This window comes from Ascaphus truei, chromosome 2 (genome assembly GCF_040206685.1).
Source record: "Ascaphus truei isolate aAscTru1 chromosome 2, aAscTru1.hap1, whole genome shotgun sequence".
Classification (NCBI taxonomy): Eukaryota; Metazoa; Chordata; class Amphibia; order Anura; family Ascaphidae; genus Ascaphus; species Ascaphus truei.
The window spans coordinates 8976808-8995693 of NC_134484.1; the positions used below are offsets into that span (position 1 = coordinate 8976808).

The 18886-nt window shown below is 39.7% G+C and overlaps 1 protein-coding gene across 1 annotated transcript in view; it reads left to right on the top strand.

Moving 5' to 3' along the window:
* The window catches only part of LOC142488077 (uncharacterized), a 246643-nt gene that overhangs the window by 151785 nt on the left and 75972 nt on the right, over positions 1–18886 (top strand). The window contains exons 17-26 of the mRNA XM_075588452.1: positions 1097–1239; positions 1622–1898; positions 4094–4236; positions 4619–4895; positions 7465–7709; positions 7990–8266; positions 13141–13283; positions 13665–13941; positions 15740–15873; positions 16247–16541. Of these exons, the coding sequence (XP_075444567.1) occupies positions 1097–1239; positions 1622–1898; positions 4094–4236; positions 4619–4895; positions 7465–7709; positions 7990–8266; positions 13141–13283; positions 13665–13941; positions 15740–15873; positions 16247–16541 (2211 nt within the window). The remainder of the gene's footprint in view (positions 1–1096; positions 1240–1621; positions 1899–4093; positions 4237–4618; positions 4896–7464; positions 7710–7989; positions 8267–13140; positions 13284–13664; positions 13942–15739; positions 15874–16246; positions 16542–18886) is intronic.

Consider the following 18886-nt stretch of genomic DNA (forward strand, 5'->3'; position numbering starts at 1 on the left):
GACAGGCTGCAGTAATAATATGCATACAGACAGGCTGCAGTAATAATATGCATACAGACAGGCGTAATAATATGCATACAGACAGGCGTAATAATATGCATACAGACAGGCAGTAATAATATGCATTCAGACAGGCGGTAATAATATGCATACAGACAGGCGGTAATAATATGCATACAGACAGGCGGTAATAATATGCATACAGACAGGTGGTAATAATATGCATACAGACAGGCGGTAATAATATGCACACAGACAGGCGGTAATAATATGCATACAGACAGGCTGCAGTAATAATATGCATACAGACAGGCGGTAGTAATATGCATACAGACAGGCAGTAATAATATGCATACAGACAGGCGGTAATAATATGCATACAGACAGGCAGTAATAATATGCATACAGACAGGCGGTAATAATATGCATACAGACAGGCAGTAATAATATGCATACAGACAGGCGGTAATAATATGCATACAGACAGGCGGTAATAATATGCATACAGACAGGCAGTAATAATATGTATACAGACAGGTGGTAATAATATGCATACAGACGGGCGGTAATAATATGCATACAGACAGGCGGTAATAATATGCATACAGAGAGGCAGTAATAATATGCATACAGACAGGCAGTAATAATATGCATACAGACAGGTGGTAAATTTCGATAGGAAATGGGCAACATCAGGAAACATAGAGTATGTTATCGGGTGCGCTAGAGGACAACTGGAAAGGAATATCAAAAGAATGGTCACTCTTGATATAATTATGATTTTGCAGATCAACTTTTAGCACCTCACTGCAGCCTTTCCCAAGGATTTATCTGCAGCACCTACAGTATTCTTTTGAGACTTACTGTATAGAGAAGATCTTAAAGGCTAAAAAGAAATAGAGAAGGAGAAATGACTAATATAAGACATATACACATAGCAAAGAAAAAACCTGAATGCATATATACATACATACATACAGTTCTGTACATACATATATTTCTAGAATTAGTTCAGTTATCTTTCTTTTATATGTCTTTGTAACATCAAATATTTGTTTCTGTTCGTTACATATCCTGTTCTTTCCTTCTTCTCCAGATGTGAAACCATCAACGACATTTCCAAACCCATAATTACTCTTTTCTGCAAGGGGATGGAGGGTCGTTATGTCAGTGTGGTTATTCCTGGACGCTCAGAGTATCTCACCCTGTGTGAAGTGGAAATCTATGGGGTTACACCAAGCACAAATATAGCAAGATTGGGAGAAGCCAAACAAAGCTCCAATCACATCGGTTTTCCATATGCTATTACTGCTGATCAAGCTATTGATGGCAACAAAAAAGGTATATGTTATTCACATTTGGTAAACCTCTATTCTAAACATGAGCGCCCATTTACAATCCTTCCACTCCTAATCTCGACACGGCCTCTTTCTGCATATAAAAAGAATCCAGCAGAGATGGAATTCCATCATTAAAAGGGTTTCCCGGGCTGTGGACAAAATAATTGAAGTCCTTTACCAATGAAGCTACTACATCAGTCCCAGCTCAGTGTGTATTTTGTGTGTGTGCCTGTCTTCTGTTGGAATAGTTACCAGTCTAAAATAACCTTTTTTCGTTTTAGCGCCAAATTTAGCAAGATTGGGAGAAGCCAGTCAAAGCTCCAATTACATCCCATTTGCTACTGCTGACAAAGCTATTGATGGCAACAAGAACGGTGTATTCTCTACACAAACCTGCACCCACACGAACAATGAGAAAGATCCCTGGTGGAGACTGGACCTGAAGCAGAGCTATAAGATAGATACAATTGTTATAGCGAACAGGCAGGACTGCTGCCCTGAGCGTCTGAAAGGGGCTGAGGTCCGTGTCGGAAACTCTGCAGACAACAACAACCCTGTGTGAGTACCAGCATGCTCCTTCCTTTGTCCTACTTTCTATTCATCCCAAGAGCAGTACAAAGGACTCGGGGCCATCCCTAAAGGTTGGAGGAAAGGAAATTTCACCAGCAACAAATGAAAGGGTTCTTTACAGTAAGGGCAGTTATAGTGTGGAATTCATTACCCATGGAGACTGTGATGGCGGATACAATAGATTTGTTCAAAAAAAGTTGGACATCTTATTAGAAAGGAAAGGTATACAGGGATATACCAAATAAGTAAACACGGGAAGGATGTTGATCCAGTGAGTAATCTGATTGCCAAAATTTGGAGCCAGGAAGGGATTTTTTTTCTCCTTATGAAATATCATTAGATGATGTCACTGGGGTTTTTTGTTTGCCTCCCTCTGGATCAATATACTGTAAATACAGATATTGGATAAAGTATCTGTCGTGTAAATCTAGCATAGGTTGAACTTGATGGACAAAAAGTATGTATTTTTTCAAACTCATCTACTATGTAACTATATATTGGCTCCATGAAGATAAAGATTTATTGGTAATAGAAATATTAATACAGGTTATCTCCTTTGCCACCAACTACACACAGTGATCACAGCGCCATTACACAGACAGAGAAAAACCTTCCATGTACAGAAATCGACTAATTACTGTTCTAGCTAAAGAATCAAACTGTGCAGAGTTTGTTATAGAAAATGCCACATATCCCGCAGGCTGCAGTACTAATATGCATACAGACAGGCTGCAGTAATAATATGCATACAGACAGGCTGCAGTAATAATATGCATACAGACAGGCGTAATAATATGCATACAGACAGGCAGTAATAATATGCATACAGACAGGCGGTAATAATATGCATACAGACAGGCGGTAATAATATACATACAGACAGGCGGTAATAATATGCATACAGACAAGCAGTAATAATATGCACACAGAGAGGCAGTAATAATATGCATACAGACAGGCGGTAATAATATGCATACAGACAGGCGGTAATAATATGCATACAGACAGGCGGTAATAATATGCATACAGATAGGTGGTAATAATATGCATACAGACAGGCGGTAATAATATGCACACAGACAGGCAGTAATAATATGCATACAGATAGGTGGTAATAATATGCATACAGACAGGCGGTAATAATATGCATACAGACAGGCGGTAATAATATGCATACAGATAGGTGGTAATAATATGCATACAGACATGCGGTAATAATATGCACACAGACAGGCGGTAATAATATGCATACAGACAGGCTGCAGTAATAATATGCATACAGACAGGCGGTAGTAATATGCATACAGACAGGCAGTAATAATATGCATACAGACAGGCGGTAATAATATGCATACAGACAGGCAGTAATAATATGCATACAGACAGGCGGTAATAATATGCATACAGACAGGCAGTAATAATATGCATACAGACAGGCGGTAATAATATGCATACAGACAGGCGGTAATAATATGCATACAGACAGGCGGTAATAATATGCATACAGACAGGTGGTAATAATATGCATACAGACAGGCTGCAGTAATAATATGCATACAGACAGGCGGTAATAATATGCATACAGAGAGGCAGTAATAATATGCATACAGACAGGCGGTAATAATATGCATACAGACAGGCGGTAATAATATGCATACAGACAGGCAGTAATAATATGCATACAGACAGGCGGTAATAATATGCATACAGACAGGCAGTAATAATATGCATACAGACAGGTGGTAAATTTCGATAAGAAATGGGCAACATCGGGAAACATAGAGTATGTTATCGGGTGCGCTAGAACAACTGGAAAGGAATATCAAAAGAATGGTCACTCTTGATATAATTATGATTTTGCAGATCAACATTTAGCACCTCACTGCAGCCTTTCCCAAGGATTTATCTGCAGCACCTACAGTATTCTTTTGAGACTTACTGTATAGAGAAGATCTTAAAGGCTAAAAAGAAATAGAGAAGGAGAAATGACTAATATAAGACATATACACATAGCAAAGAAAAAACCTGAATGCATATATACATACATATATACATACATACATACAGTTCTGTACATACATATATTTCTAGAATTAGTTCAGTTATCTTTCTTTTATATGTCTTTGTAACATCAAATATTTGTTTCTGTTCGTTACATATCCTGTTCTTTCCTTCTTCTCCAGATGTGAAACCATCAACGACATTTCCAAACCCATAATTACTCTTTTCTGCAAGGGGATGGAGGGTCGTTATGTCAGTGTGGTTATTCCTGGACGCTCAGAGTATCTCACCCTGTGTGAAGTGGAAATCTATGGGGTTACACCAAGCACAAATATAGCAAGATTGGGAGAAGCCAAACAAAGCTCCAATCACATCGGTTTTCCATATGCTATTACTGCTGATCAAGCTATTGATGGCAACAAAAAAGGTATATGTTATTCACATTTGGTAAACCTCTATTCTAAACATGAGCGCCCATTTACAATCCTTCCACTCCTAATCTCGACACGGCCTCTTTCTGCATATAAAAAGAATTCCGCAGAGATGGAATTCCATCATTAAAAGGGTTTCCCGGGCTGTGGACAAAATAATTGAAGTCCTTTACCAATGAAGCTACTACATCAGTCCCAGCTCAGTGTGTATTTTGTGTGTGTGCCTGTCTTCTGTTGGAATAGTTACCAGTCTAAAATAACCTGTTTTCGTTTTAGCCCCAAATTTAGCAAGATTGGGAGAAGCCAGTCAAAGCTCCAATTACATCCCATTTGCTACTGCTGACAAAGCTATTGATGGCAACAAGAACGGTGTATTCTCTACACAAACCTGCACCCACACGAACAATGAGAAAGATCCCTGGTGGAGACTGGACCTGAAGCAGAGCTATAAGATAGATACAATTGTTATAGCGAACAGGCAGGACTGCTGCCCTGAGCGTCTGAAAGGGGCTGAGGTCCGTGTCGGAAACTCTGCAGACAACAACAACCCTGTGTGAGTACCACCATGCTCCTTCCTTTGTCCTACTTTCTATTCATCCCAAGAGCAGTACAAAGGACTCGGGGCCATCCCTAAAGGTTGGAGGAAAGGAAATTTCACCAGCAACAAATGAAAGGGTTCTTTACAGTAAGGGCAGTTACAGTGTGGAATTCATTACCCATGGAGACTGTGATGGCGGATACAATAGATTTGTTCAAAAAAAAGTTGGACATCTTATTAGAAAGGAAAGGTATACAGGGATATACCAAATAAGTAAACACGGGAAGGATGTTGATCCAGGGAGTAATCTGATTGCCAAAATTTGGAGTCAGGAAGGGATTTTTTTTCCCCTTATGAAATATCATTAGATGATGTCACTGGGGTTTTTTGTTTGCCTCCCTCTGGATCAATATACTGTAAATACAGATATTGGATAAAGTATCTGTCGTGTAAATCTAGCATAGGTTGAACTTGATGGACAAAAAGTATGTATTTTTTCAAACTCATCTACTATGTAACTATATATTGGCTCCATGTAGATAAAGATTTATTTGTAATAGAAATATTAATACAGGTTATCTCCTTTGCCACCAGCTACACACAGTGATCACAGCGCCATTACACAGACAGAGATAACCCTTCCATGTACAGAAATCGGCTAACTACTGTTCTAGCTAAAGAATCAAACTGTGCAGAGTTTGTAATAGAAAATGCCACATATCCCGCAGGCTGCAGTACTAATATGCATACAGACAGGCTGCAGTAATAATATGCATACAGACAGGCTGCAGTAATAATATGCATACAGACAGGCTGCAGTAATAATATGCATACAGACAGGCTGCAGTAATAATATGCATACAGACAGGCTGCAGTAATAATATGCATACAGACAGGCTGCAGTAATAATATGCATACAGACAGGCGTAATAATATGCAATCAGACAGGCGGTAATAATATGCATACAGACAGGCGGTAATAATATGCATACAGACAGGCGGTAATAATATGCATACAGACAGGTGGTAATAATATGCATACAGACAGGCGGTAATAATATGCACACAGACAGGCGGTAATAATATGCATACAGACAGGCTGCAGTAATAATATGCATACAGACAGGCGGTAGTAATATGCATACAGACAGGCAGTAATAATATGCATACAGACAGGCGGTAATAATATGCATACAGACAGGCAGTAATAATATGCATACAGACAGGCGATAATAATATGCATACAGACAGGCAGTAATAATATGCATACAGACAGGCGGTAATAATATGCATACAGACAGGCAGTAATAATATGCATACAGACAGGCAGTAATAATATGTATACAGACAGGTGGTAATAATATGCATACAGACGGGCTGCAGTAATAATATGCATACAGACAGGCGGTAATAATATGCATACAGACAGGCGGTAATAATATGCATACAGAGAGGCAGTAATAATATGCATACAGACAGGCAGTAATAATATGCATACAGACAGGTGGTAATAATATGCATACAGACAGGCTGCAGTAATAATATGCATACAGACAGGCGGTAATAATATGCATACAGACAGGCGGTAATAATATGCATACAGACAGGCAGTAATAATATGCATACAGACAGGCGGTAAAAATATGCATACAGACAGGCAGTAATAATATGCATACAGACAGGCGGTAATAATATGCATACAGACAGGCAGTAATAATATGCATACAGACAGGCAGTAATAATATGTATACAGACAGGTGGTAATAATATGCATACAGACGGGCTGCAGTAATAATATGCATACAGACAGGCGGTAATAATATGCATACAGACAGGCGGTAATAATATGCATACAGACAGGCGGTAATAATATGCATACAGACAGGCTGTAATAATATGCATACAGACAGGCAGTAATAATATGCATACAGACAGGCGGTAATAATATGCATACAGAGAGGCAGTAATAATATGCATACAGACAGGCAGTAATAATATGCATACAGACAGGCAGTAATAATATGCATACAGACAGGCGGTAATAATATGCATACAGACAGGCAGTAATAATATGCATACAGACAGGCAGTAATAATATGCATACAGACAGGCAGTAATAATATGCATACAGACAGGTGGTAAATTTCGATAGGAAATGGGCAACATCGGGAAACATGGAGTATGTTATCGGGTGCGCTAGAGGACAACTGGAAAGGAATATCAAAAGAATGGTCACTCTTGATATAATTATGATTTTGCAGATCAACATTTAGCACCTCACTGCAGCCTTTCCCAAGGATTTATCTGCAGCACCTACAGTATTCTTTTGAGACTTACTGTATAGAGAAGATCTTAAAGGCTAAAAAGAAATAGAGAAGGAGAAATGACTAATATGATAAGACATATACACATAGCAAAGAAAAAACCTGAATGCATATATACATACATATATACATACATACATACAGTTCTGTACATACATATATTTCTAGAATTAGTTCAGTTATCTTTCTTTTATATGTCTTTGTAACATCAAATATTTGTTTCTGTTCGTTACATATCCTGTTCTTTCCTTCTTCTCCAGATGTGAAACCATCAACGACATTTCCAAACCCATAATTACACTTTTCTGCAAGGGGATGGAGGGTCGTTATGTCAGTGTGGTTATTCCTGGACGCTCAGAGTATCTCACCCTGTGTGAAGTGGAAATCTATGGGGTTACACCAAGCACAAATATAGCAAGATTGGGAGAAGCCAAACAAAGCTCCAATCACATCGGTTTTCCATATGCTATTACTGCTGATCAAGCTATTGATGGCAACAAAAAAGGTATATGTTATTCACATTTGGTAAACCTCTATTCTAAACATGAGCGCCCATTTACAATCCTTCCACTCCTAATCTCGACACGGCCTCTTTCTGCATATAAAAAGAATTCCGCAGAGATGGAATTCCATCATTAAAAGGGTTTCCCGGGCTGTGGACAAAATAATTGAAGTCCTTTACCAATGAAGCTACTACATCAGTCCCAGCTCAGTGTGTATTTTGTGTGTGTGCCTGTCTTCTGTTGGAATAGTTACCAGTCTAAAATAACCTGTTTTCGTTTTAGCGCCAAATTTAGCAAGATTGGGAGAAGCCAGTCAAAGCTCCAATTACATCACATTTGCTACTGCTGACAAAGCTATTGATGGCAACAAGAACGGTGTATTCTCTACACAAACCTGCACCCACACGAACAATGAGAAAGATCCCTGGTGGAATCTGGATCTGAAGCAGAGTTATAAGATAGATACAATTGTTATAACGAACAGGCAGGACTGCTGCTCTGAGCGTCTGAAAGGGGCCGAGGTCCGTGTCGGAAACTCTGCAGACAACAAGAACCCTGTGTGAGTACCAGCATGCTCCTTCCTTTGTCCTACTTTCTATTCATCCCAAGAACAGTACAAAGGACACAGGTTCATCCCTAAAGGTTGGAGGAAAGGAGATTTCACCAGCAACAAATGAAAGGGTTCTTTACAGTAAGGGCAGTTACAGTGTGGAATTCATTACCCATGGAGACAGTGATGGCGGATACAATAGATTTGTTCAAAAAAAATTAGACATCTTTTTAGAAAAGAAATGTATATAGGGATATACCAAATAAGTAATCACGGGAAGGATGTTGATCCAGTGAGTAATCTGATTGCCAAAATTTGGAGTCAGTAAGGGATTTTTTTTTCCCCTTATGAAATATCATTAGATGATGTCACTGAGGGTTTTTGTTTGCCTCCCTCTGGATCAATATACTGTAAATACAGATATTGGATAAAGTATCTGTCGTGTAAATCTAGCATAGGTTGAACTTGATGGACAAAAAGTATGTCTTTTTTCAAACTCATCTACTATGTAACTATATACTGGCTCCATGAAGATAAAGATTTATTGGTAATAGAAATATTAATACAGGTTATCTCCTTTGCCACCAGCTACACACAGTGATCACAGCGCCATTACACAGACAGAGATAACCCTTCCATGTACAGAAATCGACTAATTACTGTTCAAGCAAAAGAATAACTGTGCAGAGTTTGTTATAGAAAATGCCACATATCCCACAGGCTGCAGTACTAATATGCATACAGACAGGCTGCAGTAATAATATGCATACAGACAGGCTGCAGTAATAATATGCATACAGACAGGCGGTAGTAATATGCATACAGACAGGAAGTAATAATATGCATACAGACAGGCGGTAATAATATGCATACAGACAGGCAGTAATAATATGCATACAGACAGGTGGTAATAATATGCATACAGACAGGCGGTAATAATATGCATACAGACAGGCGGTAATAATATGCATACAGACAGGCGGTAATAATATGCATACAGACAGGCTGCAGTAATAATATGCATACAGACAGGTGGTAATAATATGCATACAGACAGGCGGTAATAATATGCACACAGACAGGCGGTAATAATATGCATACAGACAGGCTGCAGTAATAATATGCATACAGACAGGCGGTAGTAATATGCATACAGACAGGCAGTAATAATATGCATACAGACAGGCGGTAATAATATGCATACAGACAGGCAGTAATAATATGCATACAGACAGGCGGTAATAATATGCATACAGACAGGCAGTAATAATATGCATACAGACAGGCGGTAATAATATGCATACAGACAGGCAGTAATAATATGCATACAGACAGGCAGTAATAATATGTATACAGACAGGTGGTAATAATATGCATACAGACGGGCTGCAGTAATAATATGCATACAGACAGGCGGTAATAATATGCATACAGACAGGCGGTAATAATATGCATACAGAGAGGCAGTAATAATATGCATACAGACAGGCAGTAATAATATGCATACAGACAGGTGGTAATAATATGCATACAGACAGGCTGCAGTAATAATATGCATACAGACAGGCGGTAATAATATGCATACAGACAGGCGGTAATAATATGCATACAGACAGGCAGTAATAATATGTACAGTATACAGACAGGTGGTAATAATATGCATACAGACGGGCGGTAATAATATGCATACAGACAGGCGGTAATAATATGCATACAGACAGGCGGTAATAATATGCATACAGACAGGCGGTAATAATATGCATACAGACAGGCGGTAATAATATGCACACAGACAGGCGGTAATAATATGCATACAGACAGGCGGTAATAATATGCATACAGACAGGCAGTAATAATATGCATACAGACAGGTGGTAATAATATGCATACAGACGGGCGGTAATAATATGCATACAGACAGGCGGTAATAATATGCATTCAGACAGGCGGTAATAATATGCATACAGACAGGCAGTAATAATATGCATACAGACAGGCAGTAATAATATGTATACAGACAGGTGGTAATAATATGCATACAGACGGGCGGTAATAATATGCATACAGACAGGCAGTAATAATATGCATACAGACAGGCAGTAATAATATGCATACAGAGAGGCAGTAATAATATGCATACAGACGGGCTGCAGTAATAATATGCATACAGACAGGCGGTAATAATATGTATACAGACAGGCAGTAATAATATGCATACAGACAGGCGGTAATAATATGCATACAGACAGGCGGTAATAATATGCATACAGACAGGCAGTAATAATATGCATACAGACAGGTGGTAAATTTCGATAGGAAATGGGCAACATCGGGAAACATAGAGTATGTTATCGGGTGCGCTAGAGGACAACTGGAAAGGAATATCAAAAGAATGGTCACTCTTGATATAATTATGATTTTGCAGATCAACATTTAGCACCTCACTGCAGCCTTTCCCAAGGATTTATCTGCAGCACCTACAGTATTCTTTTGAGACTTACTGTATAGAGAAGATCTTAAAGACTAAAAAGAAATACAGAAGGAGAAATGACTAATATAAGACATATACACATAGCAAAGAAAAAACCTGAATGCATATATACATACATACATACATTTATGTACATAAATCTCATACTCTCGCAGACTTCCTTCACTACAAATTTATGCTATCCTGTTTCAACTCTGCCCTCTCGCAAGCTAAACAAGCCTACTTTTCTTCACTAATCAACATGCACAAGTCTAACCCACGCCGACTGTTCTCTGTCTTTGATACTCTACTCAAACCACCCTCCGCTGCCTCTCCTTCCTCCATCTCCGCTCAGGACTTTGCTGACTATTTTAAGGAAAAGGTGGAATCCATACGTCAGAACATCCCCTCTGTTTCTTCCTCCCATCCTACACCTCTTCCTAACTCTCCTCCTGCCTTCCTTGACTCTTTTTCCACTGTCTCAGAGGAGGATGTGTCGCTGTTGATTGCCTCTTCTCCCTCTACCACTTGCCCTCTTGACCCCATTCCCTCCCATCTCCTAAAACCTCTTGCTCCTACTATAATCCCTACGCTCACGCACATTTTTAACTCCTCCCTCTGCTCTGGAACCTTTCCATCCTCCTTCAAACATGCAACAGTCATACCATTACTCAAAAACAGCAAGCTTGACCCTACCTGTCTTTCTAACTATCGGCCTGTCTCCCTCCTGCCTTTTGCCTCTAAACTCCTTGAACGTCTTGTATTCGCTCGCTTGCTCCATTTTCTCAACACCTATTCTCTCCTAGACCCTCTACAATCTGGCTTCCGTACTGCTCACTCCACGGAAACAGCCCTCACTAAAATAACTGACGACCTCCATGCTGCCAAAGACAGAGGTCATTACACTCTGCTCATATTACTCGACCTCTCTGCAGCATTTGACACCGTGGACCACCCTCTTCTCCTTCACATTCTCCATACTCTTGGCATTCGGAACAAAGCTCTATCCTGGATCTCATCCTACCTCTCCCATCGTACTTTCAGTGTCTCTTCTGCTAATACCTCCTCCTCCTCTATTGATCTCTCTGTGGGGGTACCCCAGGGCTCTGTCCTGGGACCTCTTCTCTTTTCTCTGTATACACTCTCTCTAGGTGACCTAATAACATCTTTTGGGTTTAATTATCACCTCTATGCTGACAACACACAAATATATTTCTCAACACCCGATCTTACACCTACTGTACAAACCAAAGTTTCTGAATGTCTCTCTGTTATATCATCCTGGATGGCCCTCCGCCGCCTTAAACTCAACATGGCTAAAACAGAGCTCCTCATACTTCCTCCCAAACCTGGCCCTACTACCTCCTTCCACATTACTGTTGGAACTACGATCATTCACCCAGTAGCCCAAGCACGCTGCCTTGGGGTCACACTCGACTCCTCTCTCACATTTGCCCCTCACATTCAAAACATTTCTAAAACCTGTCGCTTTTTCCTCCGCAATATAACAAAGATACGCCCTTTCCTCTGTTGCTCGACTGCTAAAACTCTGACTCAGGCCCTCATTCTCTCCCGTCTTGATTACTGTAACCTCCTGCTGTCCGGCCTTCCTGCCTCTCACCTGTCTCCCCTACAATCTATCCTTAACGCTGCTGCCAGAATCACTCTACTCTTTCCTAGATCTGTCTCAGCATCTCCCCTCATGAAATCCCTCTCCTGGCTTCCGATCAAATCCCGCATCTCACACTCCATTCTTCTCCTCACTTTTAAAGCTTTACACTCTTCTGCTCCTCCTTACATCTCAGCCCTAATTTCTCGTTATGCACCATCCAGACTCTTGCGTTCTTCTCAAGGATGTCTTCTTTCTACCCCCTTTGTATCTAAAGCCCTCTCCCGCCTTAAACCTTTTTCATTGACTGCCCCTCACCTCTGGAATGCCCTTCCCCTCAGTACCCGACTAGCACCCTCTCTATCCACCTTTAAGACCCACCTTAAGACACACTTGCTTAAAGAAGCATATGAATAGGACTGTGGCTATTCTGAACACATGGCACATAAAGCTTGGCCCCCTGCAGATGCACTTACCAGAACTCCCTCCTACTGTCTCTGTACGTTCTCCCTACCTACCAATTAGACTATAAGCTCCTCGGAGCAGGGACTCCTCTTCCTTAATGTCTAAAGCACTTATTCCCATGATCTGTTATTTATATTATCTGTTATTTATTGGATTACCACATGTATTACTGCTGTGAAGCGCTATGTACATTAATGGCGCTATATAAATAAAGACATACAATACAATACAATACATATATTTCTAGAATTAGTTCAGTTATCTTTCTTTTATATGTCTTTGTAACATCAAATATTTGTTTCTGTTCGTTACATATCCTGTTCTTTCCTTCTTCTCCAGATGTGAAACCATCAACGACATTTCCAAACCCATAATTACTCTTTTCTGCAAGGGGATGGAGGGTCGTTATGTCAGTGTGGTTATTCCTGGACGCTCAGAGTATCTCACCCTGTGTGAAGTGGAAATCTATGGGGTTACACCAAGCACAAATATAGCAAGATTGGGAGAAGCCAAACAAAGCTCCAATCACATCGGTTTTCCATATGCTATTACTGCTGATCAAGCTATTGATGGCAACAAAAAAGGTATATGTTATTCACATTTGGTAACCTCTATTCTAAACATGAGCGCCCATTTACAATCCTTCCACTCCTAATCTCGACACGGCCTCTTTCTGCATATAAAAAGAATCCAGCAGAGATGGAATTCCATCATTAAAAGGGTTTCCCGGGCTGTGGACAAAATAATTGAAGTCCTTTACCAATGAAGCTACTACATCAGTCCCAGCTCAGTGTGTATTTTGTGTGTGTGCCTGTCTTCTGTTGGAATAGTTACCAGTCTAAAATAACCTGTTTTCGTTTTAGCCCCAAATTTAGCAAGATTGGGAGAAGCCAGTCAAAGCTCCAATTACATCCCATTTGCTACTGCTGACAAAGCTATTGATGGCAACAAGAACGGTGTATTCTCTACACAAACCTGCACCCACACGAACAATGAGAAAGATCCCTGGTGGAGACTGGACCTGAAGCAGAGCTATAAGATAGATACAATTGTTATAGCGAACAGGCAGGACTGCTGCCCTGAGCGTCTGAAAGGGGCTGAGGTCCGTGTCGGAAACTCTGCAGACAACAACAACCCTGTGTGAGTACCAGCATGCTCCTTCCTTTGTCCTACTTTCTATTCATCCCAAGAGCAGTACAAAGGACTTGGGGCCATCCCTAAAGGTTGGAGGAAAGGAAATTTCACCAGCAACAAATGAAAGGGTTCTTTACAGTAAGGGCAGTTATAGTGTGGAATTCATTACCCATGGAGACTGTGATGGCGGATACAATAGATTTGTTCAAAAAAAGTTGGACATCTTATTAGAAAGGAAAGGTATACAGGGATATACCAAATAAGTAAACACGGGAAGGATGTTGATCCAGTGAGTAATCTGATTGCCAAAATTTGGAGTCAGGAAGGGATTTTTTTTCTCCTTATGAAATATCATTAGATGATGTCACTGGGGGTTTTTTGTTTGCCTCCCTCTGGATCAATATACTGTAAATACAGATATTGGATAAAGTATCTGTCGTGTAAATCTAGCATAGGTTGAACTTGATGGACAAAAAGTATGTATTTTTTCAAACTCATCTACTATGTAACTATATATTGGCTCCATGAAGATAAAGATTTATTGGTAATAGAAATATTAATACAGGTTATCTCCTTTGCCACCAGCTACACACAGTGATCACAGCGCCATTACACAGACAGAGAAAAACCTTCCATGTACAGAAATCGACTAATTACTGTTCTAGCTAAAGAATCAAACTGTGCAGAGTTTGTTATAGAAAATGCCACATATCCCGCAGGCTGCAGTACTAATATGCATACAGACAGGCTGCAGTAATAATATGCATACAGACAGGCTGCAGTAATAATATGCATACAGACAGGCGTAATAATATGCATACAGACAGGCAGTAATAATATGCATTCAGACAGGCGGTAATAATATGCATACAGACAGGCGGTAATAATATGCATACAGACAGGTGGTAATAATATGCATACAGACAGGCGGTAATAATATGCATACAGACAGGCTGCAGTAATAATATGCATACAGACAGGTGGTAGTAATATGCATACAGACAGGCAGTAATAATATGCATACAGACAGGCGGTAATAATATGCATACAGACAGGCTGCAGTAATAATATGCATACAGACAGGCGGTAATAATATGCATACAGACAGGCGGTAATAATATGCATACAGACAGGCAGTAATAATATGCATACAGACAGGCGGTAATAATATGCATACAGACAGGCGGTAATAATATGCATACAGACAGGCAGTAATAATATGTATACAGACAGGTGGTAATAATATGCATACAGACGGGCGGTAATAATATGCATACAGACAGGCGGTAATAATATGCATACAGAGAGGCAGTAATAATATGCATACAGACAGGCAGTAATAATATGCATACAGACAGGTGGTAAATTTCGATAGGAAATGGGCAACATCGGGAAACATAGAGTATGTTATCGGGTGTGCTAGAGGACAACTGGAAAGGAATATCAAAAGAATGGTCACTCTTGATATAATTATGATTTTGCAGATCAACATTTAGCACCTCACTGCAGCCTTTCCCAATGATTTATCTGCAGCACCTACAGTATTCTTTTGAGACTTACTGTATAGAGAAGATCTTAAAGGCTAAAAAGAAATAGAGAAGGAGAAATGACTACTATAAGACATATACACATAGCAAAGAAAAAACCTGAATGCATATATACATACATATATACATATATACATACAGTTCTGTACATACATATATTTCTAGAATTAGTTCAGTTATCTTTCTTTTATATGTCTTTGTAACATCAAATATTTGTTTCTGTTCGTTACATATCCTGTTCTTTCCTTCTTCTCCAGATGTGAAACCATCAACGACATTTCCAAACCCATAATTACTCTTTTCTGCAAGGGGATGGAGGGTCGTTATGTCAGTGTGGTTATTCCTGGACGCTCAGAGTATCTCACCCTGTGTGAAGTGGAAATCTATGAGGCTACACCAAGCACAAATATAGCAAGATTGGGAGAAGCCAAAGAAAGCTCCAATCACATCGGTTTTCCATATGCTATTACTGCTGATCAAGCTATTGATGGCAACAAAAAAGGTATATGTTATTCACATTTGGTAAACCTCTATTCTAAACATGAGCGCCCATTTACAATCCTTCCACTCCTAATCTCGACACGGCCTCTTTCTGCATATAAAAAGAATTCCGCAGAGATGGAATTCCATCATTAAAAGGGTTTCCCGGGCTGTGGACAAAATAATTGAAGTCCTTTACCAATGAAGCTACTACATCAGTCCCAGCTCAGTGTGTATTTTGTGTGTGTGCCTGTCTTCTGTTGGAATAGTTACCAGTCTAAAATAACCTGTTTTCGTTTTAGCCCCAAATTTAGCAAGATTGGGAGAAGCCAGTCAAAGCTCCAATTACATCCCATTTGCTACTGCTGACAAAGCTATTGATGGCAACAAGAACGGTGTATTCTCTACACAAACCTGCACCCACACGAACAATGAGAAAGATCCCTGGTGGAGACTGGACCTGAAGCAGAGCTATAAGATAGATACAATTGTTATAGCGAACAGACAGGACTGCTGCCCTGAGCGTCTGAAAGGGGCTGAGGTCCGTGTCGGAAACTCTGCAGACAACAACAACCCTGTGTGAGTACCAGCATGCTCCTTCCTTTGTCCTACTTTCTATTCATCCCAAGAGCAGTACAAAGGACTCGGGGCCATCCCTAAAGGTTGGAGGAAAGGAAATTTCACCAGCAACAAATGAAAGGGTCTTTACAGTAAGGGCAGTTATAGTGTGGAATTCATTACCCATGGAGACTGTGATGGCGGATACAATAGATTTGTTCAAAAAAAGTTGGACATCTTATTAGAAAGGAAAGGTATACAGGGATATACCAAATAAGTAAACACGGGAAGGATGTTGATCCAGTGAGTAATCTGATTGCCAAAATTTGGAGTCAGGAAGGGATTTTTTTTCTCCTTATGAAATATCATTAGATGATGTCACTGGGGTTTTTTGTTTGCCTCCCTCTGGATCAATATACTGTAAATACAGATATTGGATAAAGTATCTGTCGTGTAAATCTAGCATAGGTTGAACTTGATGGACAAAAAGTATGTATTTTTTCAAACTCATCTACTATGTAACTATATATTGGCTCCATGAAGATAAAGATTTATTGGTAATAGAAATATTAATACAGGTTATCTCCTTTGCCACCAGCTACACACAGTGATCACAGCGCCATTACACAGACAGAGAAAAACCTTCCATGTACAGAAATCGACTAATTACTGTTCTAGCTAAAGAATCAAACTGTGCAGAGTTTGTTATAGAAAATGCCACATATCCCGCAGGCTGCAGTACTAATATGCATACAGACAGGCTGCAGTAATAATATGCATACAGACAGGCTGCAGTAATAATATGCATACAGACAGGCGTAATAATATGCATACAGACAGGCAGTAATAATATGCATTCAGACAGGCGGTAATAATATGCATACAGACAGGCGGTAATAATATGCATACAGACAGGCGGTAATAATATGCATACAGACAGATGGTAATAATATGCATACAGACAGGCGGTAATAATATGCACACAGACAGGCGGTAATAATATGCATACAGACAGGCTGCAGTAATAATATGCATACAGACAGGCGGTAGTAATATGCATACAGACAGGCAGTAATAATATGCATACAGACAGGCGGTAATAATATGCATACAGACAGGCAGTAATAATATGCATACAGACAGGCGGTAATAATATGCATACAGACAGGCAGTAATAATATGCATACAGACAGGCGGTAATAATATGCATACAGACAGGCAGTAATAATATGCATACAGACAGGCGGTAATAATATGCATACAGACAGGCGTAATAATATGCATACAGACAGGCATTAATAATATGCATTCAGACAGGCGGTAATAATATGCATACAGACAGGCGGTAATAATATGCATACAGACAGGCGGTAATAATATGCATACAGACAGGCGGTAATAATATGCATACAGACAGGCGGTAATAATATGCACACAGACAGGCGGTAATAATATGCACACAGACAGGCTGCAGTAATAATATGCATACAGACAGGCGGTAGTAATATGCATACAGACAGGCAGTAATAATATGCATACAGACAGGCGGTAATAATATGCATACAGACAGGCGTAATAATATGCATACAGACAGGCAGTAATAATATGCATTCAGACAGGCGGTAATAATATGCATACAGACAGGCGGTAATAATATGCATACAGAAAGGCGGTAATAATATGCATACAGACAGATGGTAATAATATGCATACAGACAGGCGGTAATAATATGCACACAGACAGGCGGTAATAATATGCATACAGACAGGCTGCAGTAATAATATGCATACAGACAGGCGGTAGTAATATGCATACAGACAGGCAGTAATAATATGCATACAGACAGGCGGTAATAATATGCATACAGACAGGCAGTAATAATATGCATACAGACAGGCAGTAATAATATGCATTCAGACAGGCGGTAATAATATGCATACAGACAGGCGGTAATAATATGCATACAGACAGGCGGTAATAATATGCATACAGACAGGCGGTAATAATATGCATACAGACAGGCGGTAATAATATGCACACAGACAGGCGGTAATAATATGCACACAGACAGGCTGCAGTAATAATATGCATACAGACAGGCGGTAGTAATATGCATACAGACAGGCAGTAATAATATGCATACAGACAGGCGGTAATAATATGCATACAGACAGGCTGCAGTAATAATATGCATACAGACAGGCGGTAATAATATGCATACAGACAGGCAGTAATAATATGCATACAGACAGGCGGTAATAATATGCATACAGACAGGCGGTAATAATATGCATACAGACAGGCAGTAATAATATGTATACAGACAGGTGGTAATAATATGCATACAGACAGGCGGTAATAATAT